General features: G+C 28.6%; 1 protein-coding gene across 1 annotated transcript; it reads left to right on the top strand.

Moving 5' to 3' along the window:
* The first annotated feature begins 22,004 nt into the window (after positions 1-22,004).
* On the top strand, positions 22,005-23,174 carry LOC136076486 (protein boule-like). The gene is made up of 5 exons (XM_065789849.1): positions 22,005-22,043; positions 22,133-22,201; positions 22,301-22,388; positions 22,707-22,819; positions 22,942-23,174. Exons 1-5 carry the CDS (start codon positions 22,041-22,043, stop codon positions 23,068-23,070), a joined length of 402 nt encoding a protein of 133 aa, XP_065645921.1. The 5' UTR covers positions 22,005-22,040; the 3' UTR covers positions 23,071-23,174.
* Positions 23,175-24,100: the final 926 nt, after the last annotated feature.

Here is a 24,100-nt window from a genome sequence, read left to right as displayed (position 1 = left end):
AAAAATTATAATTTAAAAATAAACTTAATTAGTATAAAATAAAAAACTTACTCTTTGAGAAGGCTGAAAATAAAAAAAATGAAAATAACATAAAAAAATGTTTTTGTTTTAAAACACAATTCTTGGTTTTTAGTGAACGATTAGAAGCAGCAAGTTTTAGTAACAAAACACCTAATAATCATTTTTAACGATAGACACCAGCGAGAAGGTAAGCCTAGTTGTTTATCAACTCAAAACATCACAACAATAACATCACAATCACAAAATGCACAGTCCGTGGGGCACTAAACGCTGCTAAATCACACTAGTGTGACTAAGTGATGTGCTAAGTACACCACGTAGCTAAAAAGGTTAACTTCAGTTCTCAGCCCTTCACTGTTTATAATCAACATTAATGATCATCCTGAAAAGCTCACAGGTGGCTCTATTTGCTGATGACATAAAAAATATATACGGATTTCAATAATTTCAATTATTTTGGAGCTGACCTGTAACTATCGTATCAGAATTATTTTATATAGAATTCTTCTTCTTTATTCTTCTTTATTAAAGATACTGAATTGTGCAACTTTGCAGATGATAATACGCTGTATGCCTGTGATTACAGCTTAGAAAAGGTTATTTTTCGATTGCAAAAAGAAGCAACTAATACCATTGCCTGGTTTAAGTTTAACTCGATGGTTGCCAACCCTGATAAATTCCAATTACTTTTAGTTGGTTTTAAAAACACAAAAAATCAATACCTAAAAATAGGTAATATAACTGTTTTTGCCTCTGATAGAGTGAAACTACTTGGTGTTACAATTGATAAGAATCTAAATTTTGGAGAACACATTAAATACTTATGCAGTAAAGCTAATGGTAAATGTTTTGCTTATTCACGCATAAGAAGTTTTTTATCCCGTAATAAAGCTACATTGTTGTTTAACGCCTTCATAATGTCAAATTTTACTTATTGTCCCCTAATATGGATGTTTTGTTCTAAATACTATGACAACCCTATAAATAAAATTCATAAAAAAGCTCTTTGTATTGTCCATAAAAGATTTGACTTATCTCTTGATGAATTGTTAAGTTTTGATAATAGTCCGAGGATCCACTTAAGAAATTTGCGCTTTCTTATGATAAAAGTTTTTAAATCAGTTGTCTAAATCCACAATTTATGAAGGATTTATTCAATACAAAAAACCTTCCTTTTATACTTTGTTGTAGCAAAAAAATGATTCTACCTTCAAATGGCTCCAAATATAAGGATACATGTTGTACTATATTTAGACCCATCTCGTTATGGAACACTCTAGATAACAAGACCATGTCCTCTAAAAGTTCTGAGGTGTTCAAAAAACATATTAAAAATTGGTATGCAAAAAATTGTTATTGTAAAATCTGTCGTTTTTAATTACTATTTTTATTTATCCTGACATTATAATATAATATTTACTCATTATTCTGTAATGAAACGGTTGTAATTTGAATTTGAATTTGAATATTTTTAATGTTATTTGTAACTTATATTATAATTTTGTAAATTGTAGTTTGTTTTTTGTTTTTAAATACTTTTTAAAAGATTAATCGAAAATTGACTATATATATGTGGACATATATATAGTCAATTTATCTATTTATTTTTTTTTTTTTTTAATTTATTATTTATTGTTTTTAACGATTTTCATGTGAGTGTGTATTGTCTATAATTGTTAAATGTGTTGATTTTAATTAGTTTATTTTTGTTAAAACTATTGTAACCACCAACAAAAAATAAAGTTTTTAAATTAGATTAAATTAAAATTAGATAAAGGCGGTGAGGCAAATGCTATTGCTCTGGATACCAAAGGTTTTAGTGTTGAGTCTAGCATGTTGAACTTACCCATAAACCTTCTTCATGTGGTGTATATGGTGTAAAGCCAATCTCTAACTACTATAAATAGATTCTAGCCTAGAACCAAACATTCAGTTTTGATCAATAATGCAGCAAGAATGTCAATAAAAAATTTAAAATATTATTTTAATTTCTTGAAGTTTCAAAATATTTTCGTTCAATCTCATTTTCAGAATAAGAATAGCAATGTAAATCATTTAATAAGTGTGAATAAGAAGATTTTTTTATTTTAACAAATTTTTTGTCTTAATCTTTGAAATCAAGCAAAAATGATGGATGAACAAACCAAGGTTACTACAATTATAAGGATTTGTGTAATATTTTTATAAAATGGATTTTCCTAAACAAAACAAAAAATGTCATAAAATAAGCGTACAAAAAACTATATAAATATACAGGGTGACCAGAAAAAACGAAGACAAAATTTAATATGTCCTGATAATAAAGTTTTTTACGGTATCCAATTAATTTTATTGGTTTTCGGATTCTCCATGTTTTTATGTTTAGTATATATATGTTCTTAGTTTGATATCTCTAAAATATATTATATTTTTAGAATGTCAAATAAACGTAGTGAAATTTTGGAGTTGTTTCGTAAAGGAATGCGTCAATGAGATACTGTTCGCTTGCTTAATGTGCCTAAGCAAACTGTGTCCAAGGTCGTCAATCGTTTCAAGGAGCTCGGCCACAATGGTCGCCGTCCAGTAAGTGGTAGAAGACGCACCGTCAACATGTCCGCCAACCGCCAGATCATCAGGAAGCGAGTTAAGCGAAATTCGAGGGTCTCCATGCAAAAAATCGCCCGTGAAATCGGAATGAAACGTGAATCGGTGCGACAAATAGCAAAAAGGAAGCTTAACCTCATGCCTTACAAGCTCCAAAAAGTTCAATTGCTCACCAATGAAGAAAAACGTGTGCGGCTCCAGAGATGTTGCCAACTCAAGCGTCGGGCCGCTGCTCAGCGATGGGAGCGCATCCTGTTTACGGACGAGAAGCTGTTCACCATCGAGCTGGCGCACAACCACCAAAACAACAGAAGCTGGTCCGCTGAAGCTCTCAGCACGTCGGCCATTGTCGAACACCGCCAAAATCCGCAGCCCGTCATGGTCTGGGGCGGAATCTGCGCTAGCGGTAAGACCCCCCTCGTTTTCGTGGATCAAGGAGTCAAAATCAACCAAGAAGTCTACCGACGCAACATTCTCGAGACTGTGGTACTTCCGTGGGCCCAACAGCACTTCGGTAATGTGAGTTGGACGTTCCAACAAGACTCTGCCCTTGCTCACTAGGCGAAAACGACTCAATACTGGTGTCGGACCCATTTTCCGGACTTCATTGCGTCTTCGGAATGGCCGCCCTACTCGCCGGATCTCAACCCAATTGACTACAGCGTGTGATTAAATTTGGAGGCCAGGGCCTGTGCTACACGCCACATAAGTTTGGAGTTGCTGAAGCAATCGCTACGCCGGGAATGGGATCGATTGTCGCCAGAAGAACTGCGACCCATCGCTGAAAATTTCAAGACGCGTTTGGGCTTATGTATCGCCGCGGGAGAAGGCCACTTCGAAACCGGCTGAGTATATTATTGCGGAAGGTCCATGTTGTTGTTTTCATCGTTGTTTTACTTAATTTTTGTTGGTTTATTAAAAAACGATTAAAAATGTTTGTCTCCGTTTTTATTGGTCACCCTGTACATAATTTGTAAAAATCCTAGGTATCATATTTTTAGAAAAACATAAATAAATACTTGGTTTGAAAACATGAAAAGATATACTTGCTTTTTAGAGAAGGAACCTTTTTTACTTTAAGACATTGAATACTTTAGGGTCAATAAATTGATCCTAAAGTATTCAAAGACTGAGAATCCATACGGAAAATAATTTTCATGGAAAATCTATGAAAAAAAAACCAGGGAATTTAAATGGGAACACGTTTCCAAGGTAGAAATATGGATTTTTCATGGAAAAAATGTGGGTTTTCCATATAAAAATTCATGGTATTTCCAAGGAAAACTCATGAGTTTCCATGGAAAGGTAAAATAGCATGTTTTTTTGTAATGAAAAGCAAATTTTACCACGCTAATATTATTGCTATTTTTTAATCTATGGAATCGCTTTCGCAAAATAAAGTCAATAAAAAAAATAAAATTTAAATATTGTTGTATCCTACAAATCTTTGAAAAATAATAGCTATAATGCACCTAAAACATTAAAATTTGACTTCAATATTTAACGCATGCGTATGTATAAGCATAATGAAAATAAATAAAACAAAAACTATAAATAAGTAATAAAGTCATATAGTGATAAACAATTAAAATAGATTAAGAAAACAATTTTTACAAAAATATAACAATTTACATGTTTATCATTTTACATACTATTTGATAAAAATAGTATATATAAATTTGATAAATTAATAACTTCAAGCTGCGACAAATCAAAAAGAATCATCAATACAACATACTAAATCTAAAAAAATATCAAGGCCATTTATTAGTGCCATTGCACCGCAAACTGGCAGAAACCATTTCGTCATTGAACATGAAAATTGAAGAACCAGGTAATCGTTAAACAGATTACGCTTCACATTCTGATGCTCATTATTGTTTTAACCATAGTTAGTATCATTGTCCAATACAATTAATATATACATACTAATTAATTTTCTTAATTTACTAATTTATTTATACTTATAATTATTATCTATTATAACTTACTTTATAATTATTTTTTTTTATTTTTTTATTTTTTTTTTTATTTTTTTATTTTAGGTGCCCCAAGAAGTCCTAACGGTCTTGTCACAGAGCACCGCGGAAGTGCATTTAACCAGGAAGTTCACGCCTCCTTCCTTACCGTGACGCGAAAATTTGTCCAGAGCTCGTTTCGAACCTGGATCTCCTGCTTATAAAGCAAGCGCTCTAACCACTGCGCCACGGCCGCACATAATTATGCATTTACACACAATTTTTTGAATGTTCTATCTAAATGTTGCCAAAAGTTGGGTTACATTTATATAGACAAAAAATAGCAATGAATATATCATTATTTTTAAATTGAAATTAACTGATCCAATCAAAATTAATCCAATGGAAAATATTAATTACAGTAAATTATAAGATTATTACCGCTTTTTCGTTCGAGCTATCTGTATGATGTACAACATCATTTATATATATCCAGTCAAACTTGCTTGCTGATAATGTAGTAACTTAAATAAAATGATAAATTTAAAATAAAAAGATTTATACACATATATAAATCTTACCTGTATGTCGGTAACTTTTGTATAGAACAAGGCAGCAACAAATATATTATTACTTGTAAAAGGTAATTTAAAAAAGGCTTACTTCTACTTTGTCCGATCTATCTGAAAGATGTAAAACATTATTTCTATCGCCAATCCAACTTACCTGCTTATAATGCAATAATTTAAATAAAATGATAAAGTTAAAATAAAAAGACTTAAAAACACACAATTAAATTCAAAAATTTATAATATTTTTACTTACTATTTTAAACATAATAAATATAAACAATATGTTTTTATTAAGTATAGTAATGAAAAACATAATAAATATAACAGCGGGCATTTGTTTTTAAAAGTAACGTTCTAAATGTATTTTAAATGACTTTTAAACGTCTTCTAAATATTCTTATGTAAAGAAAGTTTAAAAGACGTTTAAAAAAACGTTTAAAAGGCATTTAAAACGTAACTTTTAAAAACAAATGCCCGTAGGGGAGTGTGTTCATAAATAAATTTATTTTCACTTTAGACAAGCACTTCACATTAGTTAAATAAACAAATAAGCAAAATTCTATTATAATAAATAGTAGTGTACTATTTATAAACATTGCTTTTATATGCTTACATTTAACTGTGAAGTAAAATCTTGCGCATTAATTAACTACCCTTTCTGATATTTTAAACATTACTGTAGTTTTCCTTCTCTACTTAGTTGTTCTTGGAACATCAATACAAGTTGAATCCCAAAGATAACACTTATACTTTTTCTGGTTAATTCAAACTCAATTCATGATAAACAACATTATTTATATCGCCAGTCAAACCTGTCGACTTATAATGAAGTAATTTAAATGATATAAATGATGAACATTATTTATATCGCCAATCAAACCTGTCGGCTTATAATGAAGTAATTTAAATGATATAAATGATATAAATGATGAACATTATTTATATCGCCAGACAAACCTGTTGGCTTATAATGTTGTAATTTAAATAAAATACTAAAGTAAAAATAAAAAGATTTATAGAGAAACTATTACATTATTTACATATTCTAATAATTCTGCTATTTAATACACCTTTTCAAGATGTAATTGAGAACTTGAAAGTTGTAATTAAGAAACGAAAGATGTAATTTAGAAGATGAAAGTTGTAAATAAGAAATCGTAAGATGTAATTGAGAAGATAAAAGTTGTAATTGAGAAAAGTATAAAGAATACAAAATTCTTTGTATTTCGAATTTTGTAGTCCTAATATACTTTGTAATTTAAGGCTGGAATTAATAATATAATATCAATAAAATATAAAAAGTCATGAAAAGGGCATTTGAGGTTTAGGTGTTAACTGGAAAAATCCTACTGGGTGTCAATTAAACTTTATTTTATTTTTGTTTGTGTAAAATTTAATTGAGATTTCAAATGAATAATAAATAAAACACAAATAATTTATTTACATAAAAATTTAAAATTTAAATTTAAACAACGTCATTAAAAATCATTGCAATATTCAGTTAAGCACCAACTTGGACGTCTTCCATATTTAAAATCATTGCGTAATGTGTGATCGTATCAACATACGATCACACAGCGTGTGTGTTCAATCAGCGTGTGCGTTCAATCACCTCCCGTTATTGTATTTTTTGCTGCAGTAACAATTCTTTCTAAATACTGCATTTGCTGTTCCATAATCCCAGCACCGAATACAGGTGGAATGCGAATAATACTTGTAACGTTTATTTTTATTTTGGACCAGATAGCTTCCGCTGGGTTTACATTGGGCTGTAGGGTCCTAATCGTAACAACTGAGCCGGTGAATTTACAAACACCTTTTCCAAACGAGTTTGACATGGAGCATTGTCTGTTACACGACCAAATCCTCTAAACGATTCCCGGATGTAACCCACTGGTTTATCAAAGTCAACATCCACTCGTTACAAGAATCTGCTTTAAATGATCCTCTGCGAGTTTCCATCATGACGACATTTGTTGTTGATATAGCTGCAATCAAATGTATGTTTTCACCTTTTGAAGAAGGTATTTTTATTATTGCTCTTTTCCCCTGTTTGGTACGCCCTTGCGTTTTTTTACAAAAGAGATTAAAATTTGATTCATCCAACCAAACTATCTGATGACCATTTGTCATGTGTTCGTTAATGTTCCTAATATATTCAGCTCTTTTGTGTTTGTTTTCATTACTATTCATTGTAGTAGGCTCCTTGTGCACTTTTTAAAATGAAAATAGTCTGCCTTTGAGATAATTGGCAATTGTGGTTGTGCTGACGCTAATATCCCGCTAAAAAATGAGGCGTTGATTTGATGTTGATTCAATGTTTCTCGTCAACATTGATTCCATATTGATTTTTTGTCCAAAATGTTAGCCACTTATCAACGTTGATTTGGTGTTTACAAAAAACGTTGATCGAATGTTGCTTTTCAACGTTTAATCAACAATCATTTTTTCCTGGTGATTCAACACTGATTTTTATAATAGCCGACGGTATTTTGATATCGCTTTTTGATGCATATATCAAAAAAATATATATCAACAGTTTACGAAATATATATATATATATATATTTAAACAACTTTAAAATGTATTCTACAAAATAGAGTGCTCAATGTTCTTAAAAGAACTGAGCAATTATAAATTAGTAGAAAATCACTTAAGAAATTTTTTTTCATTTAACACTGTATTTCATCGATAAAAAGACTCATCAGAAATGCTCTCATCAATAAAAAACTCAGTATTTCTGATGAGTCTTTTTATTTATGAAACACAGTGTTAAATGAAAAAAAACTTTGTTAAGTGATTTTCTACTGATTTATAATTGTGTCGTGTTCCTGATTGACTTAAAAATTTCGAAATGCCTGAATAACATTCGCAAATTTTTGCATGATGATGCTGTCGTGTAATCGCATCTAAATCAAAAATTCAAATCAAATTTGAAAAAAATCAAACTGCAGAAATTATAGCAAATAGTTACATAAATGACTGACTAGGATAAACAAAATATATTTCCTGTGAAATAAAAAATCTAAAAAAATGCATAAAACCATTCTTACCCACTATCATATGATACAGGGTGTATGTTTTAAAATTTATCTTCAATGAACCACCCGAGACATTAAAGCAGGCCCCAGCGTCCTCACTCATCAACAACTTTCCAAAAGCAAAAGCCAATTTATATTACCTCCACAACGACTAAGAGAACTTATCTATTATTAAAAAAATAGAAATTACTTAACGGTCAGAACACATATTATGTTTATTCTATATAAATGAAATTATCTTAATTTCAATACATGGATTTTTAAAATTGACTCTTGAATCACTTTTCTCTTTTATCTATTTTTGCCATCTAACTCAACGCAAATCTTTTTTGAAAATCTTTTAAAAAAAATGTAGTAAAATAAACAATATTATTATTATTTATGTAAAATATTTTGTAAAAAATTAACCATGAAAAAATACCTAAATGAGAAAAATAAATAAAACTTTTATTTAATTTACCCTGGCAAGACAAATGTCTTTCTTTGCTATCCTCTTTATCCAAAACACAATTTTTAGAGCCATTTTCTACCTAGGTATAGATAAATTATACATACAAAAATTAAATAAAATTTTTAAACATTATATAGTGATTTTTATTTAAACTTGTCAACAAACATGTATTTATAAAATATTTGTCAATAAAATTATATTCTATAACATATAGTTCTGATTTCTATTAATTTTTTTACTGCACACGCACACAGATTTTAATTAGAACAAAAGCAACATTAGGACTTTTTTTTACCAATATATTTGAAGACAACATCATTTTCCCTTGAGATAGATTAGTTTCTTTCGAGAAGTCATTGTTATTTTCAGCAACTGAAAAGCTTGCTATTTCACTGTGTAAATGGGGAGTTAATATTGATTTAAAAACATCTATAATTCAGTAAAAAAATAAGCATTTTATTTTAACAAACCATTATTTTACTTTTACAAAAATAGTTAACCTGCTATATTTGGAATCACGTTAGATGTTCTTTAGCTATTTAAACTATCAAAATAGTATCTTTCGTATAGTTCTTCATCACCAATCACAATATCTTAATCACTTTCACAAAATGTCATTGCTGTCTTTCTCCTTTAATATAAACTTTACTTTATAAACAAAAAAAGTGCATGATTTGTGTAATTCTTTATTGCAAAATTTTTTATTTGTTAAAAACTAATTTTAGTAAAATTTACTTTTGCTTTGTCCCTTTTTTCTCTTCGATGTCAGTTTCAATATTTGAAGTATCTGCTGCTTTCTCTAAGTGTGACTGAGCTTCTTCATAAACACAAATCTATGTACATAAAATCATTTATCAATATCTAATAAAGATGTAATTGAAATTTTTGCGGCAAAAGCAGGCCCTATGAGAATGGAGTGCAATTGGTGCACCGCATAAAAATTAATGAATTTTAATGAAAAACCCATGAAAATTAATGAATTTTTTAGTTTTTAAAAAACACTAAAAGTTTAAAAAAAAAACTAAAAACATAGTTAAAAAAACTTTTTTTAATTGTTGGAAATCTTCTTTAAACATTCTAAAGACATTCAGAACATATAATTTAAACAAATGCCTGTTGGAATATTGGATTTAAAATAAGTGATATTAAATGAGACTATAGTCATATTGTAAAGCAGGCCTAAAATAAATTTGCACCAGCACATGATTATCCTCTTCAGTGCCCTGGTCAAAACATACAGTTCAATATCTAATTCAATTATTTTACATTTTTTTATAGTAATATGCAAACCTGTAGTGTATAAAATCCTAGCAGGGTATATCTTCTAATCAGAGGTTGATGCCTGCAAGGTTGTGACAGCTTTACGAATCGCAGCGGAACTTTTAAATGGCAGCCAGAAGCATTTCCCATCATTTTTCATCCAACTTTTAGCAATCACTTCCACTTCTTTAATTTTTCCATTTAAAGTTCAACAATGGCAAATGAAATTTCAATATTCTGGTGCAATTTAATTCTAAACAATCTTATATAAGTTACAAAATAAAATTAAAAATACATTAGAGATTAAAGACAATGAACTTTGTAAAACGCTTTTTAGATTTATTAATGTAAAACACCAGTGTAAATATTTTATTATTTCTATAAACATACCAGGTATTTGTTTCACACAAAAAATTTATAAATTAAAATGCATTAAATTCACTTTAAATTTTTTCAATGAACTACATATTTGACAAATTTACAACAAATTTTACAAAATGACACATGCACAGACATTCTTTAAAAATTGATGGTCTGCAAGTATAATCAAAGTTTGTGTTTTTAATTCAAGAAATCAGTGATCATAAGCAATATCACAATTTCTAAGCACAAAAAAGGCATAACCACCTTTTTAAACAGGTATCATCAAGCCTTTCTTCAAAAGTTCTTTTTTTTTCGGAAAAATTGTTTTTAGGTTGGCTAATGAATTTACATAACAAACGTCTAAATAAGATGTTTCAAAACAATCAGGAAAAAACTTTCGAACTGAATGAGGATTTAGAGCCTTGCATTTTACAAGATCTACCAAAACCTCTTTTACTAAAATAAACCCTTTGTCTTGAATAAAATAAACTCTGTCTCATAGATTTGATGTGATCTTTTTATTTACCATTTGGGCAGAAATTTCTTTACCATTCCTTTCTCTAAGAAAAATATCCAACTTTTTTCTCTCATCTAATTGATTCACTATTTGGGCAACAGTCTAATGTGATTTTTGCACCATTTTTTTAATTCAACCCAAAAAGTTTTCAAAAGGAAAAGCTGATAGATGATCAAGACTCTCCCCAAAGTTAACACAATCATCAGCTAAATGAATCATGCTATGAACGTTGTATGTTACCAAGATCTCCCCATACAAAATTTGTACTTCTCTGACAAACTATATAAGCAGCTGTTTAGCAAATGCCACTAACAATTCATTTTTGGCCATTTTATTAGAAAGCAGTATGTGCATAGCAATTGAAAGAGAAATAAATAAGTCATAGTTTTATTTATTTTTCCTTTTTAAAACAACAGGTCCAGCATAAAGCAGAATAATCGAAACTCTGTTGCTTTCCACTTCTCAAGTTCATTTAAAGAGCGTGGTCTATGTTGAAAATTGGATAGTGTATAACTTCGTAAATTTATGAGTTCATTTGAAATACTGTCTTTAACAGATTGACTTATTCTAATACATCGGGGACCTTTACACCAGTTTATTAGAAGTTTTTTAACTACCCCAAGACATATAAGGTGCATATAGTCTAATGGGAATTCAGTTACCATTGGTAAATTTAACTGAACAAGTGGAGAAAGACTCTCAAGCTGGTGACCTTCTTTATAAAAATTATTTTTAAAAGCTATGTCAGTACAAAGTAAAGTAGTCGTTTCCAATAATCTTACGCCATGTTTTTGTGTGCCAACTGCCATACATCTTTCACAGCTATGATAGCCATTATGCCCTATAATGCATTTAACAAATGCTCTTGCAGACGCATCACAAACAAAAGCTTTAATAGTCACCAGCAGCTGTTTATACCCATTAGTTTGCAATTTTTTAATTTCAAGAATAAAATCTTCAAAGCACTCATCCAAAATGTTTGGTTTTCCCTGACCATGCCAAATTGCAACAGCATAGGATCCTTTTCTGTTAATTGTAACTAGTATAGGCCAAATGGAAGTCTTTTTACTATTGCACATAGGTGCACCATCAATACTTACAATTAGATCAAGCTTTTCCTTATTTCCAACTGTTGATATATAATAATCAATTGCACTTTTAACTCCAAGATATATATAATCGCCTCCACTGACATATAAAACATTAACTTTTTGAAGAGATTTTTGTAATGTCTGCCAGCATTTTGGTATAGATGGAGTAAATTTATTTAAGTGAAATAAAAGTGCATTTAAAGCATCATCTTTTATACAGTATTTTAATAACCACTCATATAAAAAATCTTTTGTTGAAGTTAGAGTATCAATACTACTGTATAAACTATTTTTAAATGCAATGTCGTCAACATCACAATAATTAGATTCAACTTTACTTAAACAAAATTTAATTTCTGGCGAAGTGATTGAAAACATCAATATATCACTGTGCACATCTTCAGAAACTTCAAAAATCTTTTGAATGTCTAAATCTAGATGAACGCAATTTCCTCTACCAACAATGTTGCACTCTTCAAGAAGATATTTTATTCTTTTTTCAGTATTTCGTTTTTCTTTCATAAATTCTCTCATATATAGGCTTCTGTCATATTTAGGCATTATTATCTTTATTTTATTATATCACAAAAGAAAAAAAAATAAAGGCATTATTATTCTTATACAGAAAAAATCAATTTAAATTGCATTTTGTACTATATGATTTAAGTTTGCAGTCAGAATTTATCAGGCAAATACTTGCAGCCATTAATAATTTGCTATGATAATAGTAATGTTATTATAATAAGCATTAATAAGCCAAATGCTGCTAAGTTGTGACTTTTTCATGTTAAATTGTTAAAATATTTATATTAAGATGTTCTATTATCCTCAAATAGTTAAAAAAGTACCCTAATTTCATTAGGATAATCTTTATTCAAGAACTGAAAAAATAATTACTTAATAAAATATATGTTTTTCAATAAGTTTATACTCATTTTATACCGTATAATACAATTAAAATTTGAACAAACGTTTTATAACCACCAAAAATAACAAAAAAATCCCAGCAGAAAATGCTCAGCAAATTACTGTTAGTAAACGGCTCAATAAATTTGTTTTTTGTCAACAGTAAATCAACGAACGCTCAGTGTTTGTAAATAAACGTTGATTTGCTGTTGATAACATTGCTGTTGCTACAACATCCATTTATGGTTGATCGCCGTTGATCGCTAATATCAACGCAAAATCAACGTTGATCAACATCAAATCAACGCTTCATTTTTTAGAGGGATTAAATTGTCTTAATATTCTTGTTTTAATGGCCACCAATGTCAACTGACAGTCACTTTCAATCCATGTTAGTGTTTCTTCGATTTGATTATCGGTTTATTTTTTTGATTTAAGACCACCTTTTCCAAGAAAATTTAAACTTCCGCTGCGGACCAAATTGTATGCTGTCTTATATTTGACACCTAAAATTTGCGCCAGTCACCCAATCGTCGTTTCGCTTAACACATTCAATTACTCTTCTTCTATCATTCGATAAAGATGAAACATAATGTTTTCTATCAAATTGTTCAGTTGTATGTATTTAATGTCTACAATTTGGACAAGGTGGTTCTGGTTGTTCCAGAAGTGACTGTAAACAAATTTGGTGAAATAAATTCTTGCACGGATTTAATTTAATAACAGACTTTTTATTCATAGTGTATTGACAAATAACACAACGATCTCTCATTTCCATTACTGTATTTCTGGTGCTTACAAATGCTAAATTTGATATTATTAACTTATTAAAATGCATGTCCAAGAAGATCTTTTATAATGACCTTTAAGCTTACATTGTATTCGCAATTACAAATAATGTATTCTTATTTACATATTACGATTTCTTAATTGCAACTTTTGTTTTTCAAATTACGTATTGCGATTTCTTATTTATATGTTGGGTTTCTCAATTACATTTTAAAATTTCTTAATTACATGTTGTGTTTCTTAATTACATATTGCGACTTCTAAATTACATGTTGTATTTCCCAGTTACATCTTACTTTTCTTAATTACAACTTTCAAGTTCTCAATTACATTTTGAAAAGGTGTATTAAAGAAAAAATGTAAAAAATATCCCTACAAATCTGGTCGCCAACTAATTACCGACTAGAATGGTCATGTCAACAAAAAGACAAAAACAACTTAAGAGAACTAAAACTGAATAAATCATTTATTTTAAAGAAAATGTTTTAAAACTTAATAAACATTTACCATACAATAAAAGTGTTTTAGCTTCAAATATTTTTATGCAAACTAAACCCATTAGAAAAAAATTAAAAAAGATAGTACTAGTTACTTTTTGTACATTAGTTATTTTATTTTATCCGATACACTGCTCATCTAAGCTTATCTAATACACAAGTTATCTAATGTATATTAAAACTAAAAAAATATTTATAGTAAACCAAATAAATATTAAAAATCAAACTGATTCACTTGACATACTTTCTATACTATTGCAAGTTATGCAAAGTAAGTAAAGCTATTGGCAATAGCTAGAATAAAATAAATATATGCATTTTACAATGCATCATAATATGATAATATCCAGAGACGTAAAGAAAGTAAAGGCTAAGACCAAGACATTATGATTCAATACCAAGACCAAGACTAAAACCAAGACTCCAAGCTTCAAAACCAAAACATTTGTATATGAGCCTCGAGACGTCTCGGGTTGAAGGTTTAAGTCTCGAGACCATCTCGGATAATATCATATTATGATGCATTAAAAAATGCATACATTTATCATATTCTAGCTATTGCAATTATGTCTAGTTTTATATCAAATGTGATACATTATGAAAAGCATATATTTCATAATCTTATTAAATACAGAAAAACAGAAAAGTGCAAAAAATATTTTTTACTCAAGTTACAAATGATTTTACGATCTATGTGTAGATCGTAAAATCATTTGTGTACAATCATCTTTAGATCTAGAAATGGTCGTAGAATTAGAAATGATCTACGAGTTACGAAGGCATCTTCAAACACGCATTTGTAATACCCATGGTGCAACATGAGCTATGAAAAAAAACCATCTTATGAAATTTCTATGGGTTCACCCATAGAAGTTTCATAAGATTTCAATTTCCATCTGGAACAATAAAACTATTTGAAGATTACGTAGAAAAGATATTTAAAACCGAATCAAGATCAAATAAAAGCGTGTACCTCGTGGACGATTTTAGCCTCAACTTTCTTAAGTATGACGGTAATAAAAAAATAAAAAACTTTTTCAACTGTATTTTTCAGAATGGCTACATTCCACTAATTAATAAACCCACTCGAATTACCAAAGAAAGTGCTACTGCAATTGATCAAATAATCACTAATGAATTCATAAATACCAAAATTTAACCATGAGCGAGATCTCGTCTCGTTCTCTCGTGAGAAATGGGACTTCTCGTGAGAAACGAGAAATAGAAAATTCTCGCGAGAAGTAGAACGAGACTTAAATATTATATTATTTTCCAAATTAAAAATTATTATAATTTGCAAAATGCTTAATAATTTGTTACATTGCCAGAACTCTCTTCATTAGCTAGACAAATTTTAGCTATTCCAGCAAGTTCAACTAAATCAGAGAGAGTTTTTAGCTCAGGTGGAAATGTCGTCCGATCATCCAGACACAACTTACACCCAGAAAAAGTAGAACAAATCATCTTAATCAGAGAAAACATTGTCTTGTTGGAAAAGTTTGGCAAAAAAATTCTGAATTAATATTTGAAAAAGTTGTTTACATTTGACAAATGTCATTTGTGTCTATTTATCAAAACCATGTTTACATTTTTTTTTTACTTGGATTTTAATAAATTTGTTTTCAAAAATTGTTAAATTTCTCGTCTCGTTCTCTGTTTCACGAGAAGTACTAACTTCTCGTCTCGGTCTCGTCTCAGTTTGAAAAAACCTAGTCTCGCTCATGGTTACCAAAATTAAAACAAGAATATTTAAATTTGACATTTCTGACCACTTTCCAGTATTTATAGTGTCACAAAAGTGCGATAATATTAGTGCCCAAAAAATGAAAAGGACAACTAGAGAAATTAACCCATGGAAATTCCATGGAATTTCAATTTCCATTAAAAAAACCCATAATTTTTTCATAGAATTCTATGGATTTTTCAAGGAATTCTACGAAATAGCCATGGAATTCCATGGAATGTTTCCGTAAGGGAACTAAGAATTTATGTATAAATTTAAAAAAGGTTCCCCTTTCCATTCAATTCCTCGTCTCTTTTTTACTATACTTGGATGGTTTTAATCAAATTGGATGTGTCTGGATACTTAAGAAATCTTACCTTCTTAAGCTTCGTTGAAAAAAACGTTCCTACGGCAAGTTTTTTTTAATGAAAAATGGTCTCAAGATATGAATAATATAGAAATGAAGCCAAATAAAACATAGCACTTTCTAGATATGGTTGGAAAGAAGTTGAGTGAAAACAATTAATGCAAAAAACCTCAAGACGCTTGCTTAACTATACAAAAAGATATAAGAGAGCAAATTTCATGAAAATAACGTGTTTTTTGTGAAAAATTTTCACTTCGCGGCGTAAAATCGTTATCGTTGTGTGATTGTTTCTTGTATAAAATCTTTGTTGATCCGCTTCCTTTGAGATATAATATGTTGATTTCATTTTTTAAGGTTGCATCTTCTTGAAAATGTAGACTAATTTTTACGCTGTTTAATTTTAATGTTCTTTTTATTTTTACGTTGTTTCATTAATGTCTTTCTCCATCATGTCCAGTTTTGTCAGTTATAATTTTAAGGTTTCCACTTATTATGCTAGTAAAAGTTTTTCCTGTTTTTTATGAAACTTTTTTCTTTCTTTGAGAATAGGGGAGAGTGTGTTTGAAAGAGCCAGGTTTTGAAAGAGCCAATACCATTATTTCTAACTTACTAGCATCCAGAGGCGTAGAAAGAATTTTTTGGTGTTTGAGATAGGTAACTTCCAGACATGAAGCAAACTCCAAACATTTATATGTTTATACTTATGTCAAATAATGAGGGTTTGCAAAAAATTGCGATTATTGGAGGCTGGGAACAAAAAAGCCGAAAAGATTTCGCCCCCCTGCCCCAAACGTGAGAGCAACAAGTTGATGAAGTATTTTTTGTACTATTCTTAACTAGACTTATATTCATCGATAAATTTTAGATTTCATTTTGAAATATTTTAGCGTTCAAAAATTATGACCATATAAAGTTTAAACCCCCCTCAATTTGAGGGGGTTGCAAATTTTATATGATAATAATTTTTAAACGCTAATAGATAATACTATGAAACTTAAAATTTATCGATGAATAAAGTCTAGTTAAGAATAGTACAAAAAATACTTCATCAACTTGTTGCTCTCACGTTTGGGGCAGGGGGGCGAAATCTTTTCGGCTTTTTTGTTCCCAGCCTCCAATAATCGCAATTTTTTGCAAACCCTCATTATTTGACATAAGTATAAACATGTAAATGTTTGGAGTTTGCTCCATGTCTGGAAGTTACCTATCTTTAACACCAAAAAATTCTTTCTACGCCTCTGCTAGCATCCAATCGTTATTGTATTTAACTCTTTGTGAGGCAACACTGGGTACCTGAAACCCACAAAAAATGTACAGTTCTACTAAAATAAATAGCGTCGTAGGGGAGCTCTAAAGATTTTGAAAATGAAAAGTAATTTTTTGTAGTTTACTTACTTATTTTTAAGATTAGTGTAATTTTTTATTTGATAAAAGAAACATGCTGCATTCTTATATATATATTTGCCCTTCATTTACACAAAAAATATTAGATTAAAGCTTTTGTCAAAATTGTTTAATTTAAGGTTATATATTTAACCACACAATTTTTTGAAAGAGCCGACTGTTTATGCTACGAATAAGCCGACTTTTTTATTTACCTTTTTTTTATACTAAATAATCGTTTTGCGCTTTAACGACTTCATATATTTTTCGTAATGCTTCATTGAGCTTATTCTATCGAAATTAGTTGTTTTAATGTGTTAAAAGTTGTAAAACATAGCTCCGTTTAAATTTAAAATAATATTTAATACAATTTTTAAAAGTCAAAGTTCTAAAAAAGTCATTTATTTTTTTTAAAGTTTAAATAATTTTTTAAAACTATTTTTGTATTGTTTGATTCATTTTTTTATATTCTATTATGTATTTATTATATTATTATGTTATTTCGTTATTCTCATTCTCATTTAATATTTTTTATTATTAAGAGAAGTTGTTATTCCTGAAATTGTAAGGCCTTATTTAAAATCAGGACCTAGAAACAATTTAAAATCTAAGGATCGTAAAATGGCCTCTGCTATAATCACAGACACTCCTGAGAAAAATAAAATTGAAGAGAAAGAAACAAAAAAAAATCCTAGAAAAAGTGTTATTAAGAAGTTTAAAACAAAAAAATATACAATAAAAAAGTATGATTCCATTGATCCTAGTGGTACCATATCGTTGCACAATGATGCAAGCTTCAATGATAAAATAGATTTATGAGAAATAAAAAAACAGAATGTTTGTGATAAGGATGATAAAAATCATTGTATTGCATGTAATGGATAATATGCTAAGACCAACGAAGAATGGTACCAGTGCAAGTTATGTGAATGATGGACACATGAATCTTGCGGCTTCAAAGGTGTCATTAACTTCTTCTGCCAAAAATGTTTCTGATGTTTTTGTAGTTTTTGATTTTGTAGTTCTTGATTTTGAATAATTTGTGAAACTATTATTAAAGCTGTTTTATCATTTGTTTTATCATTGATTACACAGGTCAACAAAAAAAAAATTTTTTTCTGGTGCCGAGCAAACAATTTGTTTTTTGTATAGCATTTCTCATTATGATTTCAAATATGTAACTCTTTTTTTTACCATCAGGTCAAGTTGTAAAGATATTTAGGTTCAAATCTTAAGTATTTAGGGTAAAGTCCCTAATATTGTCGAAAAAAAAGTTATTCAAAAGTATGTCAACCTGGGTCTCAAAAGAAGCGTATTTTCATAGAGATTTTAGAACACATAAATATTTTTCCTTAAAATTTATTGACAAAAAAATTATGTGAAAAAATGCTAAAGACTCTTAAAAAAAAGTCAACAGAATGTTATTCACCAAAAATACACAAAATACTTATTTTTATTACAAATGAATAACATTTTTAAAATCTCTATGAAAATACGCTTCTTTTGAGACCCAGGTTGACATACTTTTGAATAACTTTTTTTTCGACAATATTAGACTTTACCCTAAATACTTAAGATTTGAACCTAAATATCTTTACAACTTGACCTGATGGTAAAAAAAGAGTTGCATATTTGAAATCAAAATGAGAAATGCTATACAAAAAACAAATTGTTTGCTCGGCACCAGAAAAAAAAATTTTTTTTGTTGACCTGTGTTATCATAGAGTTATAAAACTTTAAGTACAATCTGATTTTTAGAAGTCTATTTAACAGTTTAATATTTCTAAAAGACTTGATAGTGTTCAAAAAAAAGTTACAGCTTATTCATGGCACAGAGGTGGCTCTTTCATTGACACAATGTTATGAAAGAGCTGTTTTCTTTTTTTTTAAAAACAGGTGTATGATAGATTATTAGCATTGTTATCCGATTTATTTTAGTTTTAAAATATTACCCATTAATGTAATTATTGAATTTAAATTAAAAAAAAAAAGTTATCACAATAGAGTTTTTTTCACGCCATTTTAAAACTGGCTCTTTCATACACCCTCTCCCCTATTTTTTTTTATGTTCGTCCAGTTTAATTGTGATTGTTTTTTCTATGTTTTTTTATTGTTATTTCCATTTTTTCAATTTAAATAAAAACACATCTTATTCGCGTAACTTTCGATGGCAAATAAAAAAAAAAAAACCTTATGTAGCCAAGTCATTATTTTTATTATGAGTTAAACTATTTTGTTTGACATTTTTTGTTGTAATAAATTTATTATGACAATGAACAGACTAGTAAGGGGTACTTTGCATAGACTTTAATTAAATAAACAGTTGAACTCATGTAATTCGAACTCCTATTATTCATTTAAAGATTACATAAACTGAATAAAATCGTTTGCCTCCTCAGGATTTAAACCTTATTGCCTCCTAAGGATTTAACTTCTATAATTCGAAAACTCTTCTAAATTGAACTTATTTTGAGGCCCTCTTGTAGATTTAAATTACATGAGTTCAATTTTATAATTTAATAGTTTTAAAAATTACATTTCAAAACTACATTTATTTCTTCTTCTTTTATAAACAATAATTTATGATATTATGGTTGCGGCAGTTATGGTATTAAAGAATGTGCATTTTTAAAGTCATGATTTGAGGAAACATTAATTAGTTTTTATAGTACATATGCTTAACAAGATCGTGTGACAAAAACTAGATTAAGGACGGCGAGTTATTTTATTAAGTATACGGTATCTTGCCCTATATATTTTTTCTTTTCAGGGTTATTAAGACGATCCTAGAAGACCTTGCGGTTTTGTCAAAGAGCACCAAACCTCGCATTTCTTGATTTTGAGGTCAATACTCTAATTACTGCACCCCAACTGCCTAAATGCATCTTTATGATTTTTTTAATACAAATTATCAACGATTTTTAATTCCCAAACTATTTTTTCTTCAAAAACATTCCAATTAGGAATGCACTAAACTATTTTTCAAAAACGCTTTTTAAAATATTCTAATTCGACAAATTCTTTTTTATTAGTAAAATGTCGCGACGGACTTAAACGTTCTCAAAACTCGAGGGAGTAGTTTGTAATCGCTTTGAATTCATCAAATTTTTTCAAAATAAAAATTTCATTCCGTTATAAAAATCAAACTTGAATAAAATCCCCAATTAAAAATATAAACTATTTCGTCGATGCATTCCTAAATCTAACCAAATATTTTTTTTTAAATAAAATTTTTAACATAGAAATCTTTATCATAAAAATATTTATTACTAATGTATTTATTGATATACAATATAAATTGTTAACTATATATTTTTATATATTATGCTTACATCATTGTTACGCATAAGTTTTAGTTTGTTTTTATAAAAAGCGACACTTTTTAGATAAAAATATTTGATAAATTCAATCTCAAGTTGTAATTGGCTCAAATTATGGTGATTAAGTATTTAAATTTGTTTAAATGTTTAAATTGTTAATTTGGTTTACAAAGAATTCGGTCTTTCTAAATTTTTTGTAAATCTTTCGAAAGACCTGATTCTTTTACAAAGAATGTCAACGAACTTGGTCTTTTCAAATGCGCTGAAATTATTCTTTCCGAATTCTTTACGCCGAAATTATTCTTTCCGAATTCATTGTAAACTAAAAATTTTATTGATAAATTCTATTCAACAACGACGCCAGTCTTATTGTGCTTTTGTTAAAATACTTTTTAAGCTACCTGCAATACCAGGTATATAACTATTCAATTTGGTAAGATTGGTAAAAGCATATTCGTTTAAATTATTATAGATTTTAAGTTAAGTTAAAAACTATCAAAAAGCAATGCATAAAAACATTTTAAATTTACAATATCAAAACCACTGAAACACTTCAATATTTGACGATAATAGCAGACAAAAGTTATTTCAATTTTTTTTTTTTTTAACGCGCGCGCAATAAATTTACTTACGCGAACTGTCATATCTCAACTTTATAAATAAAATAAATAGTAAAGAATTTATTTTAATCTATAATTTTTTTAATATATGTAATCTATTCGAATAATTCCTTACGTTAGAGGTTTCTATGTTAATATTTAGTGCATTACAAAGTGTAATTTTTTCTGTTTTTTTTCCCCTCAGAATGCTTTTAGATTTCTCAAAATTTAATTTAAGAATCATCATATAATGAATATCATCACCCCCTACTAAAGTTATTTTTACTTCTCTAAAAAAGGCTACAAAAAACAAAAACAAATGGCCATCTACTTGTGTCGAACAACATTTTAGCGATGTTGTTTTTTTGACAATTGTTTGTTGCAAAAAAGAAAAAAGAAAAAAAAGGTTTTGCGTAATAATAAATCTGAATTAAAAACATAATATCTTAGTCGGAGAGTTAAACTATTTTTAAATGATTGAGACAACTCGAATGGTTAAGAACCCTACGAAGAAGATCAAGTTTATAAAAGTTAGGCGCTAATATAATGTAATATCATTCGAGAAAAGAACGAACCGGCGATCGGAGCAATCTTCAGAAATGGTAAATTTTTCTCCTGGACACCTTATAATATAAGATTAAAAAAATAATATTAGTAGGTTTCAATTATAAATTATTTTATTACCATGTAGGATGAAAATAGCTACATTAATGGTTATATATTTAAAAACAGAATTTTCGTAGGTGGCTTACCAAAAAATGTAATACTTTATTTTCAGTTATCATTTTTGAACTAATAATTTTAATTTAACGTAATAATCTAAATTTAACGTAATAATCTTTACTTTGTTTTGTTTTAGACGAGCGCATTTAACGTCGCAAAATATTTTGAACGTTTTGGGGAAGTCCTTGACTCTAAGGTAGTAATCTCTGGTGGAGTTTCAAAAGGTAATTTATTCTTAACAACACCTGTATTAAATATCTATAACAAAAACTATTAAACATAAACGAGTAAAATAATTTCGTAACCTGAAATGTCTAATTGCTTTCGAAACAGACGTTTTAAAAGCAATTAATAGTTTTGCTTTTCAAATCTTTTCTCGCAAAACGTTTTGAAACCAAAGTTTTATAACTATCGAAGGTTTTTCTGGCACAAAGATTTCAAAATAATTTAAAAAATCGCTAATATTAAATGTATATTATACATTTTTTACAAACAATTTTTTTTTTTTTGAAACTTTATACATTTTTAATCTTGTTTACCAGGCTATGGCTTTGTCACTTTTAGACGTGAAGAACACGTGCATGCAATTATGAATGCTCTCCCGTTATATTATGCAAACAGACAATTAAATATTGGACCTGCGATTCGAATACAAGTAAATTCGCATAAATTTTATTATTGCTGTCTTGGAATTTTTGTAAATATATTTTGTATATATCTACTACTTTGCTTTTTCTTTTCTTAAATTCAATGTCACTAATATAAGTTTTTATTTAGGTTCCAGACGATCATGGAGAATCAGTGCATGAGATGGCAAGCATCAGACATTTCTCCCAAGTCAGGCCTTTTTATGGGCAACCTATGCCTTGCGGAGTTACTAGATTTGGAACAAATTGTTATTTCTAATTTAAAACTTTAAAATTATTTGCAAGATTGCTATTATATTCGAGATAAAATAAAAATTTAATTATAATAATTATACAGTTTGTATTTAAAAAGTATTATTAACAAATTTGACGTTATAAATTGTTGTTTTGTTACACATCAATGAATTTGAACAAAGTCTAAAAACTTATTATGGAATTGAAGAAAGTCAATCCGTCCCCTCCTCCACCAGATTCTGAAAGTCCTAAATTTAATTTTAATTTAGATTTCATAAATTTAGTTTTTGGTAAGCGAACATAAGGTGATAAAATATGAATTTTAACAAAAGAAAGTGTAAAATTAAAAGAGTGTATATAATTAGGTGCGTGCATATATGTATAAGTATTATGCATTCTAAAGTATATATTTACAATTTCATACATATAGATTTTTAAACAATTTATTTTCATTTACTAAAGTGGTAATTTAAAATTAATACAAAAGCAGGAGTTAGAAGACGCATTTTCTTGTCACCAAACCCCTTTACACGATGTGAATTTTTGATTGTTCTAAAAAATAGTTTGACAAAATATATTAGAAAATAATATTTCCATGGAATAAATTAGGATTTATATAAATATCAAAATACAATGAAATACGAGATAACTATGAAAGCTTCAAATCTACAAAAACTTGAGTTATTATAAACAATAACATAAATTTATTATATACTTCGTTAATTAAATAAAATAATACAAAAAGTTAATTGACTTTTTATATTAAATTCTACAGACGACTACGTTGTAAATTTGCCATAAAGAAAGTTTTGTAACGGGTGGAGCTCGAAATACTTTGAATTATTTTAATTATTTTGCGTACTGACTATGATGCAGTTTGCTCGTAAAATACGGAACGTAGGTGAAATTTTTTTTTGAAGTTTTAATTATTAATTTGGACAAAGAAAATGCAGCGAAATGTTCTTAAACAGAAGTTTCGTACATTAAAGAACTATTTTATGGAAAGCATTCAGGCTTGCGAAGCAACAAATAACAATTAAAGAGTTCTGGTAGCA

Source organism: Hydra vulgaris, chromosome 02 (genome assembly GCF_038396675.1).
Source record: "Hydra vulgaris chromosome 02, alternate assembly HydraT2T_AEP".
Classification (NCBI taxonomy): Eukaryota; Metazoa; Cnidaria; class Hydrozoa; order Anthoathecata; family Hydridae; genus Hydra; species Hydra vulgaris.
The sequence above is the reverse complement of the archived record's forward strand: the minus strand, read 5'-3'. Positions and strand labels throughout refer to the sequence as shown.

Excerpts from the sequence above, each read along its gene's own strand:
- LOC136076486 (XM_065789849.1), top strand. Across the intron at positions 22,202-22,300 it reads TAGGTGGCTTACCAAAAAAT|ACGAGCGCATTTAACGTCGC; the intron begins GTAATACTTTAT and ends GTTTTGTTTTAG. Across the intron at positions 22,820-22,941 it reads GACCTGCGATTCGAATACAA|GTTCCAGACGATCATGGAGA; the intron begins GTAAATTCGCAT and ends GTTTTTATTTAG.